This window comes from Hemitrygon akajei, chromosome 20 (assembly GCF_048418815.1).
Source record: "Hemitrygon akajei chromosome 20, sHemAka1.3, whole genome shotgun sequence".
NCBI lineage: Eukaryota > Metazoa > Chordata > Chondrichthyes > Myliobatiformes > Dasyatidae > Hemitrygon > Hemitrygon akajei.
The window spans coordinates 21688446-21708207 of record NC_133143.1 but is presented as its reverse complement, the minus strand read 5'-3'; the positions used below and the strand labels follow the sequence as shown (position 1 = coordinate 21708207).

Sequence of the window (19762 nt, the reverse complement as noted above, 5' to 3'; positions counted from 1 at the left end):
TAAACCCCACCTGTCATTTCTATGCCATATTTCTATTCAATCTATATCTGGTGTATCTTTTGCTAACTTTTCTCGCTAACTACAACTATCAATTTCCACGTCATTTGCAAATTTACTAATCAGCCCACCTACATTTTCATCCAAATCTATATCGACGTTGACCCCCGTGGGACACCTTTATTCACAGAGCTCCAGTCAAACTAACATCCCCCTCCACCAGTATCCTACATTTTCTATGGTCAAATTTATTTTGAATCCAATCTACCGAGTCATCATGAATCCCATGTGCCTTAATCTTTGGGATCAGACTGCTATGTGTGTCTTTCTCGTATGCTTTACTTATGTATGTATGTACATACATAGACAAACATCCACTGCCTAACCCTCATCAGTCATCATTATCACCTCCTCTAAAACCTGTGTGATGCAGAAAAAACAGTTATTGATCGTGTGGAGCACAACTTTTTCTACCTTTAAAAATACAAGGTGATTTCACTGTTTTTATGTCAAATCCAAATACTCAGATTACATTATGTTCTTAATTCCTGCTTTTCAAATGGAAACATTTTCCCAGGTTTAGGACATTGTTCATTAAGCCATTTCTAATTATTTAACATATTAATGGAGATGTTCTGTGCAGATGACACCAATATGCAATAGTTTGATACTCTAGGGAATTCAGTAAAAATGTTTTTAATGATGATATGGATGATGAAAAGAATTTCCTTCAACAAGGTGACTATTGCAAGATCTCTTTCCAAAACAGTCATCATTGGCCAAGGGCAACATTATAATTGACTGGTTGATCAGTTCAGATCTTCCAGCATGGGTGCTCTTCAGAACACCCTGGGTTAGTGTGGCACTCGAAGAGTTTACCAACATTGTGTGGCTACTGCTAGGACACTTAACAGCAGAGTCAAGCCTCCACATGGACAATGGGAGGTGAAATCATATTATATGACATTTTACTGTCTACTTTCATGTAGACTTTAACTAATTTCAAGGATGCCTTAGAAAACTGGGCTCATGCTCATCAACGGAATTTTCCATTACAAACAATAAGCTCAAGTAGTTGTAATGTGCCCAATTTGATTTGGGATCATAATAGAGAGGAACTTTAATGAACAACATTCCTTTACAAAATGAACTATCCATGAGAGATTGTACAATGAAATGAAATTGCACCAGATTGCCAATCTATGCAAAAATCACCCAAAATTCTTATTTTAGAATCATTTTGACACCCTCCATTTGTTGGGGTCAACCAGGAATGTTACATTCCAGCTGTCTACATTTAGTCGATATGCAAGCAGGGACAGTAAGATACGGAGAGCAAGCTGTTAACCATGCAGCAGACTCCCCCTCTCCATGCAGCTGATCAACAGCAGTGACTGATACGGTTTGGCACCAAGAAGAGTTGCTAGTCAGCGTTGAACTCAGTGTAGGACTGTTCTTCGGAGTTTACTTCTACAGCTTTCCTCACGAGGCAGCAGAGCTTTGAGATGGGAGTTTGAACTCTTCTAGCTGAGCTGCCACCCACACCTGATAAGCTCCATCACTTAGAAACAATTCAGCAAATAACTACTTAGGGACAGTGCTCCTTAACAGAGGGCAACTGAGAGCACTCCACATTACAAACCAAAGAGAATCCACAGATGCTGGAAATGCGAGCACACACACAAAATGCTGGAGGAACTCAGCAGGCCAGGTAGCATCTATAGGGGAAAAGTACAGTTGACATTTCATTGACTGACCTTTTTCCCCCCGTAGATGCTGCCTGGCCTGCTGAGTTCCTCAAGCATTTTGTGTGTGTACACCACATTATGCTGGATGGCTGTTTGTATTCCAGAGACTTGGGTACAAGAAGCATTATTACAATAATAATTTTCCTCTTCTAATATTAAAAAGAAACAATGCAGGGGTGTCAAACTCATTTTAGGTCACGGGCCGGATTGAGCAAAATGCAGCTTCATGTGGGCCGGATCAGTCGGGACGCGTGCGAACGCAGCTTTCGTTGCCTCCATTTTTTTAGCCAGCTCTCATGTGTCTTAGTCTCTGCTATAACTACAAAGTGTTTCACTTTACAAATTCCGTTTCTTATGAAGAAGACTGCCAAGCAAGACTGCCGAATAAACACTAAAAACCCTGAAAACCTGGTCTGAATAAACTCAGCATTAGCCATATCATACGCCATAGGCGCTTCGATTACTGGGGCCAGCTTTAATAGTAATTAGATATAATCTCGCGGGCCAAAGATAATTCCGCGGGCCTTGAGTTTGACATATATGCTGTAGATTATACAGTACAGATATTAGTGAAAATACTCCTTAAAGCTTCTAGAACTGCCCACAACTTTTGAAACATCTTTTTTCAATACCCAAAAATCTTAACAATCCAAAATATACATGTTTTTATGTTTAATATAATGACATTTCCCTAGATTTGGGTTTACTACTGCCTCTAGAGCAGGCTTACTTGGGATTGCACTTGCTCTGGCATCAAAAATGTCTTGAAACAGAGGCCAAATCCTTCCTTATACTTCAGCTTTGGTCATGGCATCCTAGTAGTTAAGAACTGATGAAACGAAATAGAATATGGGATTCTTTCCCTTGCAACTTCAACATAACTGAACTCTTTTGCTTTAAGGGTAATCATTGAAACGAATAAAACAAAGTGATGAAAACATATTTGGCCATTGATATTAAGACATGAAAATTTGGTGTAAAATTGAGTGAGCGCTGCATTGTCAAACATGGTAGCTATGGGAGACTAAGCCAAGGTCCAGTTTGCCCTGTTGGATATGTGTGTGAGATACCATGATAATACTCTGTTAAAGTTGTCCTGGTCTGTACTTAAGTTTTCTTTTTTTTTTTGTGTTGTATTGCTGTGTGTGGATTGTGAAATAGGAAATGTGACAGCTAATGATGCTTGTACGTTTCACTATCTATAGGGCTATACAAATACAAGTTGGTTGCTTTTTTGCTGAATGTATAGGTTCAATTATCAAGGTGTTCAGAGGATTTTTCCCTGCCCATACATTGAACTTAGGCTTATGATTTTAGTAGCTTGCTTCTATTTCTGGAATTACTAAATACTAGCTTGTGATGGTAATTTTAACTGGGTAATCAGGTAAAACTAATGCAGTCATCCATTAACCCCCCTCTATTAACTTCCACAGAACCCAGTAGAAATGAAAGATTTAAAATAGCAATTGAATCAAAGCCAGTATTATTTCCTTCACATTTCTCTTGTCTTCTGAAGGTCAGTTGTCACTTTTTACCTCATCCACACAATGATCAAAGGAATTGAATATTCAAAACAAAACAACTGATATAAAAGTTACCAGTAAAACAAATAGAATGTCATCCAACTTTTAATTTTTTTTTATTTTGAACATATTTAGTAGAGGAGAATATTGATATATTATAAAGCAGTTTACACCGTTACAGAAACATGATAGTAATAGTGTTACGAAGATTAAGATTTGAAGAATACTATAGTTTAGCAACATGAAAAAAGGTCTTCAAAATCCTTGCCTTTTTTCCCCCTTGTAAGAAAATCTTAGATTATCTTTCTCCCCCCCCCCAAGTATATATATAAAAAAATCAAAATTTAGAAAAATGATCCATTTGCAGCACATGTAAGAATAGAAATATTTAAGTCAGCAAAGCAACTGAGAATTAGAAACAGGCAACAGAGGCAGTTAAAACTATCCACAAAGCTGAGTAACAGTTTGAAATACTTCAAAAAGTTAAATGTTTCTATTATCAGAGGTCTGTATGTGTGCAGCTAATAACATTAGAAAGAAACACTTCAGAGTAAATATTAATTTAATATCCTAAAATTGACAACTGTCAAGATAATACCACCGAATAGTGCGTCATAGAAATATTTTAAATAAACTGGAGTCAACATTTTGAAGGTTGATATAGTTTAACAATATAAACTAATACCTATTTAATAATTTATCTGCAATGAGCTGAATACATACATAGTTTCGCACTTATTTTCCCTTCTATAGTGCGCAGGATTGTAAAAACATTTACAATAAATAATTTTAAAATAGGTTTATAATAATTTTCTAAGGCACAGTTTCAACCAATGACTTCAAATCCACAATTTTCTTTCATTTTTTCAATCAATGACCACGGACAGATGCAATAAAATAGAAAGAAGAGACTGTCATTGTCAGGAGCTGATCCAATTTCAGAATCCGATGTGCTGACAGCAGCGGTTAAAGTTTCCCGAGAAGTGTAACAGGACGGGAGAGATTAAAATGTGACAGGTCATCAAACACGCACGAGTGATGTGTATTTCCAGAACTGTCTGCCTTATTGATTGTCCGCACAGCTGCTCTGTGCATTAAATCCAGATCACCTGCTCAGAGTTCCATTCATGCATATCAGGGAACAATGAATAAAAAGAAATAAATAACTTAGGTGCCCGTCGATCACGCCACATGGTCATACGCTTTGATTGTTCGATGCCCGAGAGAGACTTCAGATATCCCAAATACGTTGCATAGGTCAGAGTTTTTTTTTTTTTTAAAAAAGTGAATGACATTCAGTGCTTTAAAATTCAAACTGTAGTCATTACCATAGTGAAGAATTGTCTCTGTATCTCACTAACCCCCTGATGTGCACATTTCATGTTTTTAAATTATTATTATTGCATGTCGCAGTGTTATTGCATGCAGCTCCTGCAATTGGTACAGGCTGGAAGTATTGCAGCGATTTCCCTGATGAAGAAACAGTGTTCACAAAGCAATTATACTATGTTATGTCCCATTGTTAATGCATGTTAAGTTGCAGACTGGTTGAAAGCTTTGGACTTGATTCTTAAAAGATTTTCTTGATCGTAAACACAAAAAACATTTTTTTCTGCTGTTCCATCTTCTCTAATATGACAATATATAGCACAATTGTTCACAGTAATCAAAAGCTGGAAAAATATTTTTCTCTTATCAGAAAGTAGAATACTTTGTTAACCCCCATCCCCATGTCCATTATCTCTGTTGCTGTAATTGTAACTGGCTGGGGAGTTATGGAATATATGGTGGCTCTCCAGATTCTAGAAGTAGTGCGCACTTTTAGGTTTTGTTTTCAAAAGTGTCCCATTGTTATTGCATGCGGTCTGTCTGCAGCTGCTGGGGCTGGTATTGGCTGAAGGCTGCAGCGGCAGCAGCCGCCCCTGGGGCTGCACTCGGCACGGGCTGCTGCACCGCGTAACTGTACCCAGCGGCAGTGACGTAACCGGCGGCCGCTGCTGCAGCAGCGGGGGAGGCAGCATACGGATACTGCTCGTATGCAGCAGCTGCAGCCGCAGCTGCAGAGTACTGCGCGTACGCAGTCCCCGTGTAGTCGATGTAAGGAGACGCAGCAGCTGCAGGTTGGACATGTGGGATGACGACTCCGGGTTGCATAAAGGTCTGTGGATAGACATAGTGAGCAGGAATCCTGTGGGATAAGGAAGAGAAACACCAGTGAGGAAACAGCCAGCACCTCTTACAGCTTCATTTGTCCACACTGCTTCTTTTTAAGAAAAGGATTCTAAATGTTATTGTGCATATAGGGTTGCCATAATAAGAGAAAGCATAATTATCTCCTGCTAACCTTTGAATGGGTGCAAGAGGTTATGGAAATGTTTGGCCCACTATTTACAATACAATATGATCAGAAAATTGAAACACTTGTATAAGTGACCAATATTGGTATTTAGTATTTTACTAACAAATGAAATGGGTAATTATAAAGAGAACGGGAACTAATTCTAGCAGCACAAACGAAGAACAAAAGTTACCACCCTGGAAATTATTAACATTCTGCAGCTTGCATATTCCCAACAGGTTTTGGAACAATTTCTGAAAATTCAATATTCTTTCAAATAATTTATTTGACAGTAGTTCACTGCAACATTAATAAACTTCTCTTGGCATTTTTGGCTTATTAGTTATAAAAATATCATGGCAACCCTATGTGATGCTATGCAGGTCTCAGCACTCATTAATATCATATCATATCACAGATCCACAGCCCCATCACCCTAATTAAAAACACAGGCAAAAAGTAAAACAAAAAAAATTACGAAAAGATACAAAACAAAAGGCCACAAAGTGATAAACAAATGGTCACACGGCAAGATCACTCTACACATGAAACCTACTGAGGCTCTCACTTTTTACCAATGAGGCTCCATTAGGGAGCAACAGACACTACTGGGGGGGGGGGGGGGGAAAACACAGCACTGAACCCCAGTACGTGTGCATTACATTCTAGGAAAAGGTCACAGGAAGTCCTTGGGCAAAGCGAAAACTTTTAAGGACATGGACCCCATCAGACAGCTGCAACGATCCACCTAATGACACGCAAAAGAAAAAAAAGACACGAAAAGACAAGAGATTGGAGGATGAAAAGAAAACATGTCACGGTGAGAGAGAGAGAGAGAAAAACTTGACTGCAGAGATGACAGGATGATTATACAATTGTTTACAGAAAGATGATGCCAGTCACCTATCCCTGAAAATATATTGTATGTGCATCTTCAAGTTGCTCTGATCCATGAGGTACTCAGAAAGGAGTTCAAATGGCTCTATGAACTCCATACTCCAACCAGTGCAATGTATATGTACATCCTAAGGTCCAGTGCAGAAGGTGATCGTAATAGTTCAGCAGTAACCAATCTCTATCATTTAGTTGTGAGCATGAACTACTGAACTTTGAAGTTCACTCATTTAGTCAGAAAGCACCTGGTTGGCCATGACTACAAGCTTATTTTACATTAGGTGATATGTTACAAACCCTATGGCAACTTCTTTCAATCGCATTGGCTTGCAGCCCTGTTTTATTCATGAGTGGCAAATTTATTTTAGTTCTAAATGTAACTGTAAAGATCATTAGCAATTGGCTGGCAAGACCATTTTAACACAGGTGTTGTCAGAGGCACAAAGGCATTTACTTTTCCAGTTTCAAAGGACAATGAAATTTTCTCTTCTAGAAATAATTTGTATTATTCCATGTGTAATAAAATTCTGTAAGTTGCCTATATGAAAGGAACATACTCAGAATACTCAGATGAACAGAAGATGCTGAGAAGCTATTAGCAGCCAATCATATCAATTGCCTTTAGCCTAGAAGTCTAAGGCACTTTCTAATCCTTGACAAATTAATAAGCAGCAAGAATTTATTATTGAATATCTATTTGTTTTCATTTTTTCCAAAAACACCTTTCCTAACAATGCGCAGTGGCAGCCAAAAAGCACAATAACATTCTCATCTTAATATAGGTTGCTATAGTACCCATGATCATAGCTTCACTGAAGTGTATTGCTAACTAACACTTAACCACTAAGCCTCTGGAAACTGCATGCCTGTTAACTGCCAAAAATACTGAATGAGAATGAAAAAAAAATATTTTCCTTTTTCATCTGATCCACATTTATGATGATTGAACTCTGTCATGAAGACTTCCGTATGGAACACTAGAACCCAAATTAGAATCAAAGTCTGATGAACACACTTGAGAGAGAGAGACCAGAATCATCCTCTTCATATGCTGTACATACACTGATGTTACTGTAAAGTTATGTCTTTTGATTTCATGCAAAAAGCACATTTTGAATAACAAAGTACAATTTCTTTGGTGTTGTTACCACAAAATAAAAAAGTTCAAAGATTCATCAGAATCTACTGGATGTAAACAGTTGTTTAAAAAAAAATGCTCTTTGCTGATCACTGCTGCCTTTCCTACGATCCTTGATCAAATAACAAGAGCATTCTAGCCTGACTATTTTATAAGCCAATCAAAAGAGGCTCTGTAACACAAGACAGCTTTTATCTTCCTCCTTCTTCCAAACAAAATAGTCCAGTAATATGCAATATGCTACTGACACCTCCAAGAGGACCACAACCTTGTCACAGGGTTTGGAGGCTTGCATGCCTCAATGACCCAGAGAATGTTGTTATCTGGAGTCTCAGCCTTGTGCTTTGGTTCTTAGTAGGGTCATCCATGCCAAACAGGTCAAAAGCTAGAGACCAGACCAAGTTTTGGGGTTCAGCTCAGAGCTAACAACCCTGACTGGTAAAAGAAAATTGTTATGGAAACAACAATGAAGAATCCTTCTACATTTGAGTGCAACAATATTGTTGAATCTCCACTTGGAGCTTGCATGACTGACACGGGCTACTGTCACAGTGAAGGGAGCCCAGAAAACCGTCAGAGATGCAGGACCTTCATTGCAGCCCTAAATGCCGGTAGCATAATGGGCAGTAGAGAGAGATTGAATGACAGTAGCCGCATTCAAATAATGTCAAGGTTGGAATCAAACTGTCACTTACATTCCTTTATAAACACCAATGTCAGATATTACTATGATTATAAAGTTATTATAAATTTACTGTCATACATTTAGTGTTTGACTAGAATACAGCTTCAGCAACTTACTCTTTCAGCTTGGTTCAATAATCTCCCAACAAATATAGATGATGGCAGTTCAACACATGGACAAACTGGAATTCTGCTAGATCATTAAAGCAATTCTTCACCAACTAACTAAAACCCGACGACTGCTTTAAGCAACAGCAAGCTCATTACGAGTAAACAAAATGAGGCAGAATGGTTTTCAAAATAAAAGGCATCATACATTTCAAAACTTCTCACATACAAGTTGAAAAGACTCAAAATAGCTAATGTTGTATTTTAAGATATTCTGGCCCTACAAAGAGATAACAGGCTCACATTGCAGGTCCTATAATGTGAAAGGGGAAGCTGATATCCTATGGAAGAACTTAAACTTGAAGTTCTTAACTTGGACCAAATGTAGATAAATTTGTCTTCAGCTGCCACCCTGATTCTTAATCACCTATGGTGGCTCCTTCCGGTTAAAAAAAAAAAATTTACAACATACCAACACCTCTAAAAGTCACATCAGAATTTAATGAATGGTGATATGCAGAGCCTTGATTTCCATTGCTTCAACTTTGTTACCTTCAGTTCCATAGGCCACAGAGCTTTGCAGTTCCCTCCTTAATACAGTCTACTTCACTAGACATAGTGGAAAAAAAAGTTTAAGTACAAAGAATTTAATGTTTTAAGTTCAAGTTTATTGCCATCTGACTGTATAACACACACAAAATGGCATACCCACAAAACACATTACACAAACCAAAATATTACTACAAGTTAATAAAATACAATTCAAAATGCAAGTAGTGTGCAGCACAAACAAACAGTAAACAGCTCGCTGTCCTAGCGACGAGACCTCGGTGGTGGCATTAGTCGCACAGCCTGAGGAAAGCAGCTGTTACCCAGTCTGGCAGTTCTAATCCTGATGCTCCAGGACCTTCTTCCTGATGGTAGTGCGTCAAAGAGATTGTGGGATGGGTGGTAGGGATCCTCAACAATGCTCTAGCTCTTTGTCTACAATGGTCCAGGTTTTTACTGTCTTCTTTAGGGTCTTGCAGCTTCCATACCACACAATGAGACACACATACACTCTTGATGGTATCCTGTAGAAAGTTGTTAGAATGGGGACGGGGTGCCTTGTACCCTCAATCTTCTCAAAAAGTGTATAAGCCGCTGTGCCTTCTTGACTAGTGAGGAGGTTTTGTTCTTCCAGGTTAGATTGCACATTATGTGCACACTAAGGAGCTTTGTGCTGTTCACCCTCTCCACAGCAGAGTGGTCAACCTGTGCCTTCCTGAAGTCCACAATCATCTCTTTTGTCTTGTCCATGTTCAGGCTCACTTCCTCCTCTGTTTGCCGACTCACTGTTGCTGATGTAGTATCATGCAGTTTTTTAGCTGAACCTGGCAGTGCAGCCGTGAGTCAGCAGTGGGCTGAGCACAGACCTGGGAGGGCACCAGTGCTCAGTGTGATGGAGCTTGAGATGTTGCTGCCAACTTGAATAGACTGGGGTCTTTCTGTCAAGATCCAGTTATAGAAAGGGGTATTGAGTTCCAACGAGGACAGTTTAGCCACCAGCTTCTGAGGAATATTCGTGTTGAATGCTGAGTTGAGGTATACAACATTCTGGCATGCGAGGCATCACTTTCTTGGTGGGACAGGAGGGAGTGAGGACCGAGGCTATGGCATCAGCAGTGGAGCAGTTTGAGTATAAGGTGAACTGGAAAGGGTCCAATGTAGCTGAAAGGTGGGACTTTATACATTACCAGCCTCTCAAAGCACTTCATCAACAAACTTTTAATTTAGTAAACATGACACCTCAAAGAACTGGTAGACATATTAAATGTCTTACTTCAGATACTGTAAAAACACAATTAATGCCACATTAACAATGTACCTCATTCACATTCATCTCTACATCAATGTATTTATTCACAACAAGCAGTACACCTGGCAATTTCTGAGCACAGGAGGGAAGCCTCTGCAGTTGTTCTCTCTGAGTCACAGCAACCGTGGACGCCCTCGCCAGAAATTCCAAGGTGAACCTTGAAGTACGTATGGGCAAATCCATTTCGTCATGCAATCATAAGAACCAAAAAAGGCATCTATCGCATAAACCTTTTGTCAGTGCTACCATGTTTTCCTTTCTCTTTGTCAGCTTGCCTCACTTTCCTTTTAATACCTCTTAAGCTATTCAATTAGTCACTCCTTATGGTGGCAAAACCTACATTTTATATGCTGGATAAATAGCTTTGCTTTGAATTCTCCTTCAGATTTATTAGGTAATTCATAATTCTCTTCAGATCTAGCCCACAAGTAGAACATAGAATCTATTTAAACCTTTCCTACTTTTAAAGGAAGGTTACCCCTCAGTCTTCTGTACTCTGGAGAAAATTTTCATTGAAATATTTCTACAGGGTCACCCCCTCATTCACCTTTATTACATGGAATAAAGGACTAGCCTGGCCAACCTCTCCTTACAACTCTAATCCTAGCAACATCTTTGTAAATATTTTCTGCACGCTTTTCAATTTAATCACATCTTTCCAATAGCAAATAACCAAAACTATACACAGCACTTCAAGTACAACATCACCAACAACTTATACAGCTATATTGATGTTAAGTTGCCTTTCCTATCTGCATTTATTGATACTTTCCAATATCCTGTCACCATTCTGCTCTGCGTCAACAGCACAAAATCAACTCTCAAGTTCAAATTGATTATATATGCAGCCAAGAATTGTGGTATCAGGGTCATTCCTTATGGATGGCCGTTTTCTACCATTTTTTGGACTCTGCCTAATACATTATGGGCACATCCCTCCCCACCACGCAGTACCTACAGGAGGTACTGCCTCTAGAACATGACATCTAAATGAAGATTCCCCACCTGCATAACCTTAAATCACTCCAGTTTTGCAACACTATGATACGAAGTAATCAAAATGGTCAAAGTGAACTCTGCCTGTTCTCCATCTCCCTCTGGTGCTCCCCTCCCCCTTTCTTTCTCCCTAGGCCTCCCGTCCCATGATCCTCTCCCTCTCCAGTTCTGTATCCCTTTTGCCAATCAACTTTCCAACTCCTAGCTTCACCCCACCCCCTCTGGTCTTCTCCTATCATTTCGCATTTCCCCCTCCCCCTCCTACTTTCAAATCTCTTACTATCTTTTCTTTCAGTTAGTCTTGATGAAGGGTCTTGGCCCGAAACATGGACTGTACTTCTTCCTAGAGATGCTGCCTGGCCTGCTGCATTCCACCAGCATTTTGTTTGTGTGTTGCTTTAATTTCCAGCATCTGCAGATTTCCACGTGTTTGCAAAGTGAACTGGAGTTTTTTTTTGTTCTAATTGAGTTTTTTTATAAACTTGTTAAATTGTGTATAATTTCTTAAGAATGTTTCTTGTAAAATGTGGTGCTGCTGCAAGCAAAACTTCCATTGCACTTGTGCATATGACATTAACTTTGAGTAACTAATTAAACCTGTATGCTTTGTTTCATAACCAGGTTGTCAGCATTCTGTCCTTGCTTCCCAACTCCACTTGGCCTAGCTTCAGTGAAGCAGGTACTATTGGGGTTTAAGTGGAGTTCAACAGTGGCTAGGCTAACGGCCTCCGTTACATGATGCACTCTTATCGAGATTTCCTAACTTTAATACAATCTGATCTATGAGATCACCCAAACACTGCAAAAGTTAACTGAAAGAGGATTCCCTGAGTTAAGGTATACCAATCATGAGGTTGAGAATTAAGTTACACTACCCTAGATCGTCCCCACACAATAGAAAAGACTTAGTCACCCATCTAATATGCCATCTTGCTAGAGCAGCAAAACATACCATTCATGGAGCACAACAGAAACAAAAGAGTCAATGAGTAGTTAAGTAAATACTTACTGCAAAAAAAAAAGTAACTTGCTGTGAGATGTAGATAAAATGCTGTTAGCATTCCCTAGTGCAAACTGACATTTTAAACATGTTCTGTAGTAATTACAAATAAGGCCCTGTACATTAGCTCAGTCCTTCCTGCCAGGTTTATATTGTGGCCCTTCTCTGCGCCTTGTGGCACATCAAGCTAACCTTGCCATTTCTTTAGCATTTGCCTGTTTCTTTTTAAATTGAGGCCGAATTGCTAGCTTGAGGCTCAACCCATCATGGACGGAAAGCATGCAGGGAGCTGACCAGATTCAAAGCCGGGCCATTTGCTGTAAAGTCTGGTGCAGATGACACTATGCCACCAGCTGGGATAGGGTTTACATTTTTTGGCATTTAATACTCCATGACAGATGAAAATTATAAACTCCCATTTCAGAACTTGTGAGAATTTTTTAAGTTACATTGACCAAGTGGTAATTAAGGCACGCTGATAAGAACCCGTGATATTTCATGAGCATAAACATTAATGTAGACTACATGCAGATTACTTGGCTCTATTATGTTCCATGCCACTCTCTTTCTAGTCCATAATCAAACTATCAACATATCCCTATATTCCTGCTTTTTTTCCCCCCCATACTTTTATCCAGATTACCCCAAGATTTACCAGTGCCTCATACATTGCAATTGCTGGCAAATTTCAAATTCTCACCATTGAGAGAAATAGTCTCCCTTTAACATCTTATGAACTTATTTGCAACTCTTATAATAATTGTCCTTAGATTTATACTCTCTACAACAATCTAATGTAAAAAGTAAACATTTAATCTTCTATTTGAAAGGAAAATAAAACCCCCCACCACTGTCCATTTCCCGATACTAACAGTGTCTTATTTCTGGTTTCATCACAGTAAACCTGTTGTTTCTTTTTGTTTATTTGTATTCACTATGAACACCCACAAGAAAATGATTCTCAGGGGGTTGTATATGGTGACATTTATGCACTTTGATAATAAATTTACATTGAGCTTTAGTATCATAAATGATACCTACCCCCACCTCTCCCAACTGGATTCAGTGTTATTTTATACTATGTACAAACTAACACTGGCCAAAATTTTTGGTACTCATTGCTATTGTGTTAGGTGCATAAATGTCAGCCCTTCATCAGACACTGTTGGGGCAGAGGTGAAAGTTGTTGGACTTTTGCTTGAAACCCACTGAAAACGGAACAGGTGCTGGAATGTGAAACCTGAGCTACTGAGGGTCATTCTCTTTTAAACTCAAGGGAACTCTTAGCACACTCCCCAGCCTGTGCCATTTCACACTCGCTGACTGACAAGGCAGGCTGCAGTATGACTCCCTACTCTATTTTTAATTTTCTGCTTAAGGGATCTATCAAAAGAGGAGGAATATCTGTATAAGGTAAAATGGGAAAACATTCCTTATGTAACCCACATAGCGAACGTGCAGAATTAACATTTTTTAAGCAGACCAACTGCAATACGATGTCAATAATAATAGTCCAATTAGATCTGGCCTCACCAAATTACTATTAGGAAGGAAAGAAAGATTTTGAAGTAATCTGAATAAATGGACATTGAGTACATTAATCAAATAATTGTTGCAAGTTAGATGGATTTGGACAGGTGGACTGATGTAAAAGAGCTTGAGTGTTAAATTAGAGCTCCACTTATAAAAAATAGATGAGACCTTCAGATTACACCATATAATGAAATAGCCACACCACCTTTTAAAAGTTAAAGCCACTCGGTAATTTCCACCTGCATCATTGCTCTAGTCATTCATTATTTACTGAACCTATTGTTATACAGCATCATTTATTCATGGGGAGAAAAGCAGATTAGCAGACTCAGATTGTGTGCACACTTTTCTTAAGTACACACCTTATGAATAACTTTTTTATTATATGGTTTGCAGTTGCTCTTTTCTTATTTTCGGCCATTGCTAAAATCATTTTAGACAAAGTATGGCAGTTAACCAAAAAAAAACACCAGTAAAAAGAAAATATTCTTTTTTGCACAGATTCTAAACTCTAAATTTATTTGAATGACAATATGCGGGGAATGCTTCCACATACTGTTTCAAGTACAAATGTAAAGATTTTGGCGTTAAAATAATTTATTTTATAACTTTTAAAAGGATCAAATACAATTGGGTAAACACAGAAGTGCTATGCTCTGCTGAAGGGTTTTGGCCTGAAACATTGACTTGTGCTCTTTTCCATAGATGCTGCCTGGTCTGCTGAGTTCCTTCAGCATTGTGTGTGTAGTGCTATGTATAGAGACACTTATTTTTACTACGATGAGATACGGTACCTGGCCTAGAATTAGATGGACCCAACATACAAAATGTCCTTAGGAAATGTAGCACTTGGAAATCATGCTTAATTATGATGTTGTGAATAATTATCAATTGCTGTGTCCAAGAACATACAATGAAAGCACTTGTGTTAACAAAATAAAAAAACAATCAAACCAAGATAAATTAAAAAAAACATTGCAACATGCACGCAAAGAGTGGATTTGGTAATCAAAAAAATAAAGTCACACAAGATTTAGCACTCACTACAACCCAGAAACTGAATTGTTAACTGGAAATCAGGCTACAGCAACAAAGCAAAATAAAGTGGGACCTCTTGCTCACAATGGCAAAACAAATCAACACTCTTGAACAAAGAAAACTCCAGAAAAGTCCTCACTACAGCTCTCTTCATTAAAAAAAAAGCACGCAATTTACTCGTTTAGCTCTAAACACCACTTCATTAAAAGTAAAAAAAAGCACACGCAGCTCTATTACACTTTAAGAAATAACATACATGCAACAGTTAATCACCATTTTTAGCTTGTTTGAGTCTACTGGTTACAGTTTAAGATCTGCTCATTCGGTAACTATTCCACCTCATATCATCAAATCCTTCTCTCATCATCATGTTATCTTAATTGTAAACGATCCCTGTCAGATCAGAAAGAAATACATAGAATTGAGTCAAGCCAAAAGGGGGTAAAGTCGACCTGTTAAAAATAAGTACATAAAACCGTTGCACAGCACCAACAAGCTATTGTGTCTCAGTAATTGGCTGGGTGAACGGAATCGCTTTCAGAACTTGACTCGTTGAGAGATTGCATTGCACAGTAGATCCACAAATTTCACGACATAATCCCAGGGATATTAAACCTGATTCTCGTCCTTTACTCGCTAAAAGTTTAGGCTGGTCATTGGTAAAGGATGTTTTACTATTATCAATCCTATAGTAGCTAGCTAAACAATCACTTTCTAACTGGCTTTCACTTTAAGTACAGAGTCGAGGTGCAGCGTTTAAATAACCGCAGTCTGTGAAGCCGAAAGACATTTAAAAAGTGTAAATAAATCTGCATTTAAGTGGAACGGAAAACCGGTTATTAAGAGCAGCGGGAGAGGAACGGCACTTACCCATAAGGCCTGGGTACAAAAGCGGGGTGAATCTGTTGTACTCCGAAAGCGAAACCTGTCAAAGCAACCAAATTCAATCGTTAAAAATGGAAACAGTGCGAGCACAAAGTTGACATAAAAACACCCCATCATCCATGACGATGCCAAGATTAATTTCCTAACGTGAATTTAAAAAAAAGGGGGGGGGGTAAGATTCCACGCTTGCAAGACGTTTACTTAATTTGATTTAAACTCTTCATTTTTTGGCGGAGTTTCGAGCTCCTAATCCCAATCCACTCACCTGGCTGCATGATCCGCGGTTTCGCCCCCAGGTACGCCAGGTTGACATTGGCCTTCCTGCCGTCGATGATGGGATTGGGATCTTTACATGCACGCTCCGCCGCCGCCCGGTCAGCCATGGTCACCTGAATGCAAGGTAAAGGAACCGGGGATACACCCAGCATCAGTTAAACAAAAAGGCACAACACCCTAGGAATCCTCCGCAACAATAAGACAATGCAGTATCATGTGGGCTCTCACAAGCAAGGCTCGCTTGCTGCCTATCGTTCATTAACTGTTGCAGTTTAACCTTCAAACCCTTCTCCTGAATTGGGGTACTTACAAAACCGTAGCCGCGAGATTTGCCGGTTTGCCGGTCGGTGATCACCACCGCTTCCTCGATGTCACCGAAGACCTCGAAGTACTTGCGGAGCGACGCGTCGGTGGTGTGGTAGGGCAGCCCGCCGACGAAGATCTTGGTGAAAGTGGTGTCCTTCTGAGTGGTGTGCATCTCGCCCCCGGTGCAGGCTGCAAAAATTCAGCGGCTGGCGCGTTTCAGGGCTGCAACAAGCACAGGAGCCGGCAGAGGAAACAAAATGATTTAAATGCACCTCCCCCGTCGGCCTTATATCAGAACTCCTCCCTTCCCCCAATAAATAAATAAACAAGTTTCCAGCGCCCTGTGAGGTAGATGAAATGCACTTTTGCGGGTGCGCTTGTCCCGCTTGTAATCTGCTCTTCCCGCTGCCCGGGCTCTTTAAGTGCCCGCGGCCGGCCGGCCTTCTCCTGCCACTCACTCGGTTTATCCCCGCCCCCGGCGATGACTCCGCCCCGACTCCCACTTGGGTCTCGCGTCACGCCAGCCCACCCCCAGAACTGTCAATCATCCGGCCGGGGCGTGACAGGAACACCCAGATCAGGTCGCTTGCAGACTGGCTGCAGGGGCATTTGGGTTGTTAGGGGTGGGTTTGCTGGCTATAATTCAGCGACACCATCACCCAGCGTGTTCAGCAAGGAAGTCGCTTGAAACAGTGCGATGTGATATGCTGTTGCGCAAGAATGCAGTTTGGAAACTGTGACGCGAAACGGGGTTAGGAAGTCAAAACGAAACGCAAAATGAGTCAGGTCTCCTCGCGTTAATTTAATGAAGTTAACGGATGAGTTACCGCAATGAGCAGTCAATTATTCAAGGCAACCTCTGCTTTAGTACTGGAGTAGGGTTGAAAACCATGTGAATTTTTTTTTAAAAAGCGATACGATGCGTGAGGGAAGACAGGTCAAAAATAATCTGTCTTCCCCATTATTAAACAAACATGGGTTTTCAACAAAAGGGTGCAATTGTCCTGAGCACCATAAAGTAAGGTGATCACAAAAGGAGGCCAATCAGCAGGACGGATCCATGTTACTCCTTAGGGTAGTCATCTCATCAGTCTCATTTAACTCTATTTTGCTTCATCCCTACAATTCCTTCTCATACATGCCCATTAACCCTCTCATTCTTTCTGCCAAGAGCCTAACACTACACAGCCATAGGAATCTCCACAAATCCTTGGCACTGTGAGGCAGCAGCACTAACTGTTGTGCTACCATGCTGCACTTTGACCCAGATTAAAGTCATGAGGTAGAGACAATTTAGGGCACTTTGTGGAGCTGGTGAATTAGAAATAGAATCATTGAGCAGAAGGAGAACCCAAAGATTCGGAAAGGAAAGGGAGAAAATTGTCTGGGCAATTTGAAAACAACAGGTCAGCTTGTCTAGACTTGCATAAGTCTACAATGAAAAGCTTTATAATTTGTTGTTTTGACATTATCTTTAAAGAAGAAAATTAATGCATACAACAGTACCGAACCAGAATTGGAATCAGGGTTATTTGAGAGAGTGATAGTATGGATAACCAGAGGCGTCTTCCCCAGGGCTGAAATGGCTAACACGAGGGGCATAGTGCTTGGAAGTAGGTACAAGGAGGATGTCAGAGGGTGGTGGAATGCACTGCCAGCGACAGTGGTGGAGGTGGGTACAATAGGGTCTTTTAAAAGACTTTGAGATAAAGGGCTACATAGTAGGGAAATTCTAGGCAGTTTCTAGAGTAGGTTACATGGTTGGCACAACATTGTGGGCCAAAGCGTCTGTAATTTGCTGTAGATTTCTATGTTCTATTATCACTGACACTTGTCATGAAATTTGTTGTTTTGCAGCAGCAGTGCAGAATCTACAGTATAAATATGTAAAAATAAATAACTGCTAAAAATGAGGTGTTTATGGACTGTTCAGAAGAATAATGGTGGAGGGGAAGAAGCTGTTCCCAAAATGCTTTATATGTGCCTTCATACTCCTGTACCTCCTCCTTCGTGGTAGTAATGAGCAGAGGGTGTATCTTGGGTGGATGAGGTCCTTAATGATGGATGCCACCTTTGTAAGCTGCCTTGTGAAGATGTCCTAGAATCTGGGGAGGCTAGTGCCCATGTTGGAGCTGGCTGAGTTTACAACTCTCTTCAGGCTTTTCCTATTCTGTGTTTTGGGGCCTCCATACCAGAGGGTGATGCAACCAGTCACAATGCTCTCCAAGGTACATCTGTAGAATATGCTACAGTCTTTGGTGACATACCAAATCTCTTCAGACCCCTAATGAAGTATATCTGCTGGCATAGCTGCTTCATAATTGCATCAATGTGTTGGGCCCAAACACAGATCTTCAGAGGTGTTGACATCTGCTCGCCCTTTCCACTACTGATGCCTTGATGAGGACAGGTAAGTGCTCTCCCGACTTCCCTTTCCTGAAGTTCAGAATCAATTCCTTGGTCTCCCTGATGCTGAGTGCAAGGTTGTTGTTGCGACATCACTCAGCTGGTTTAAATCACTCCTGTACACTTCCTTGACACCATCTGAGATTCTGCTGATTGCATCAGTGCATTTGCAGATGGCATTTAAGCTATGCCAAGCCAGCATCATGGGTGTAGAGCGAGTAGAGCAGTGGGCTAAGCATGCATCCTTGAAGTGCACGTGCGTTGATTGTAGTGAGGAGATTTTATTTCTGACCCACACTGATTGTGGTCACCCGGTGAGGATCCAGTTGTAGAAGGAGATACAGAACCCAGGGTTTGATACTTGTTGACTGGTACTGAGAGAATGATGGTATTGAATGCTGAAGTGTAATTAATGAACAGCAGCCTGATGTAGGTATCATTATTGTCCTGACAGTCCAAAGCCAAGTGGAGAGCCAGTGAGATTGCATCCACTGTAGGCCTATTGTGATGGTAGGCAAAATGCAGTGGGTCCAGGTCCTTGCTTAGGCAGAAGTTAATTCTAACGATGACCAGCCTTTCAAAGTAGTTCATCATAGTAAATGAAACTGTTGCAGGGCAATAGTCCTTGAGGCAGCTCACTCTGCTTTTCTTGGGAACTTGTCTGATTGATGCCCTTTTGAAGCAGGCAGAAACCTCTGACTGCAGCAGTGAGAGGCGGCAGATGTCCTTGTAAATTCCAGCCAGTTGGTTGGCATAGGTTTTCTGTGTGCTATCAGGTACTCCCTATGTGGCGGGGTGGAGATACCTCTCTACCAAAGGAGGTGGAAGGTGTGCCTTCCCTTTGCTAGCCTGCAGGTAACCCTTGGGCAAGGTGTAGCACCAGCTTAGCCCACTGGTCAGTGTCATGTGAAGCCATGGGAGCAGTGGATAGCCATATGAGCAGCTAGTGTATATCACAAGTCTTGGTTAGGCAAACGCTGAAGCCAGGCGGACAATCTCTGAAGAGCAGTAATAATGGCTGGGGTCACCTGTCT

At 40.4% G+C, this 19762-nt stretch overlaps 1 protein-coding gene across 4 annotated transcripts in view; it reads right to left on the bottom strand.

Annotated features, from left to right (window-relative positions):
- Window positions 1-3357: 3357 nt before the first annotated feature.
- The window catches only part of rbm24a (RNA binding motif protein 24a), a 44437-nt gene continuing 28032 nt past the window's right edge, over window positions 3358-19762 (bottom strand). For 3 of the 4 annotated variants that reach the window (XM_073023992.1, XM_073023994.1, XM_073023993.1), the window contains exons 2-5: window positions 16327-16544; window positions 16006-16129; window positions 15726-15780; window positions 3358-5456 (exon numbers count right to left, since the gene is read on the bottom strand). In XM_073023992.1, coding sequence (XP_072880093.1) covers window positions 5120-5456; window positions 15726-15780; window positions 16006-16129; window positions 16327-16494 — 684 coding nt within the window. In that variant the 5' untranslated portion in view covers window positions 16495-16544 and the 3' untranslated portion in view covers window positions 3358-5119. Of the gene's footprint in view, window positions 5457-15725; window positions 15781-16005; window positions 16130-16326; window positions 17782-19762 lie in introns of those variants that run through there. The other variant, XM_073023991.1, reaches the window with a different exon arrangement.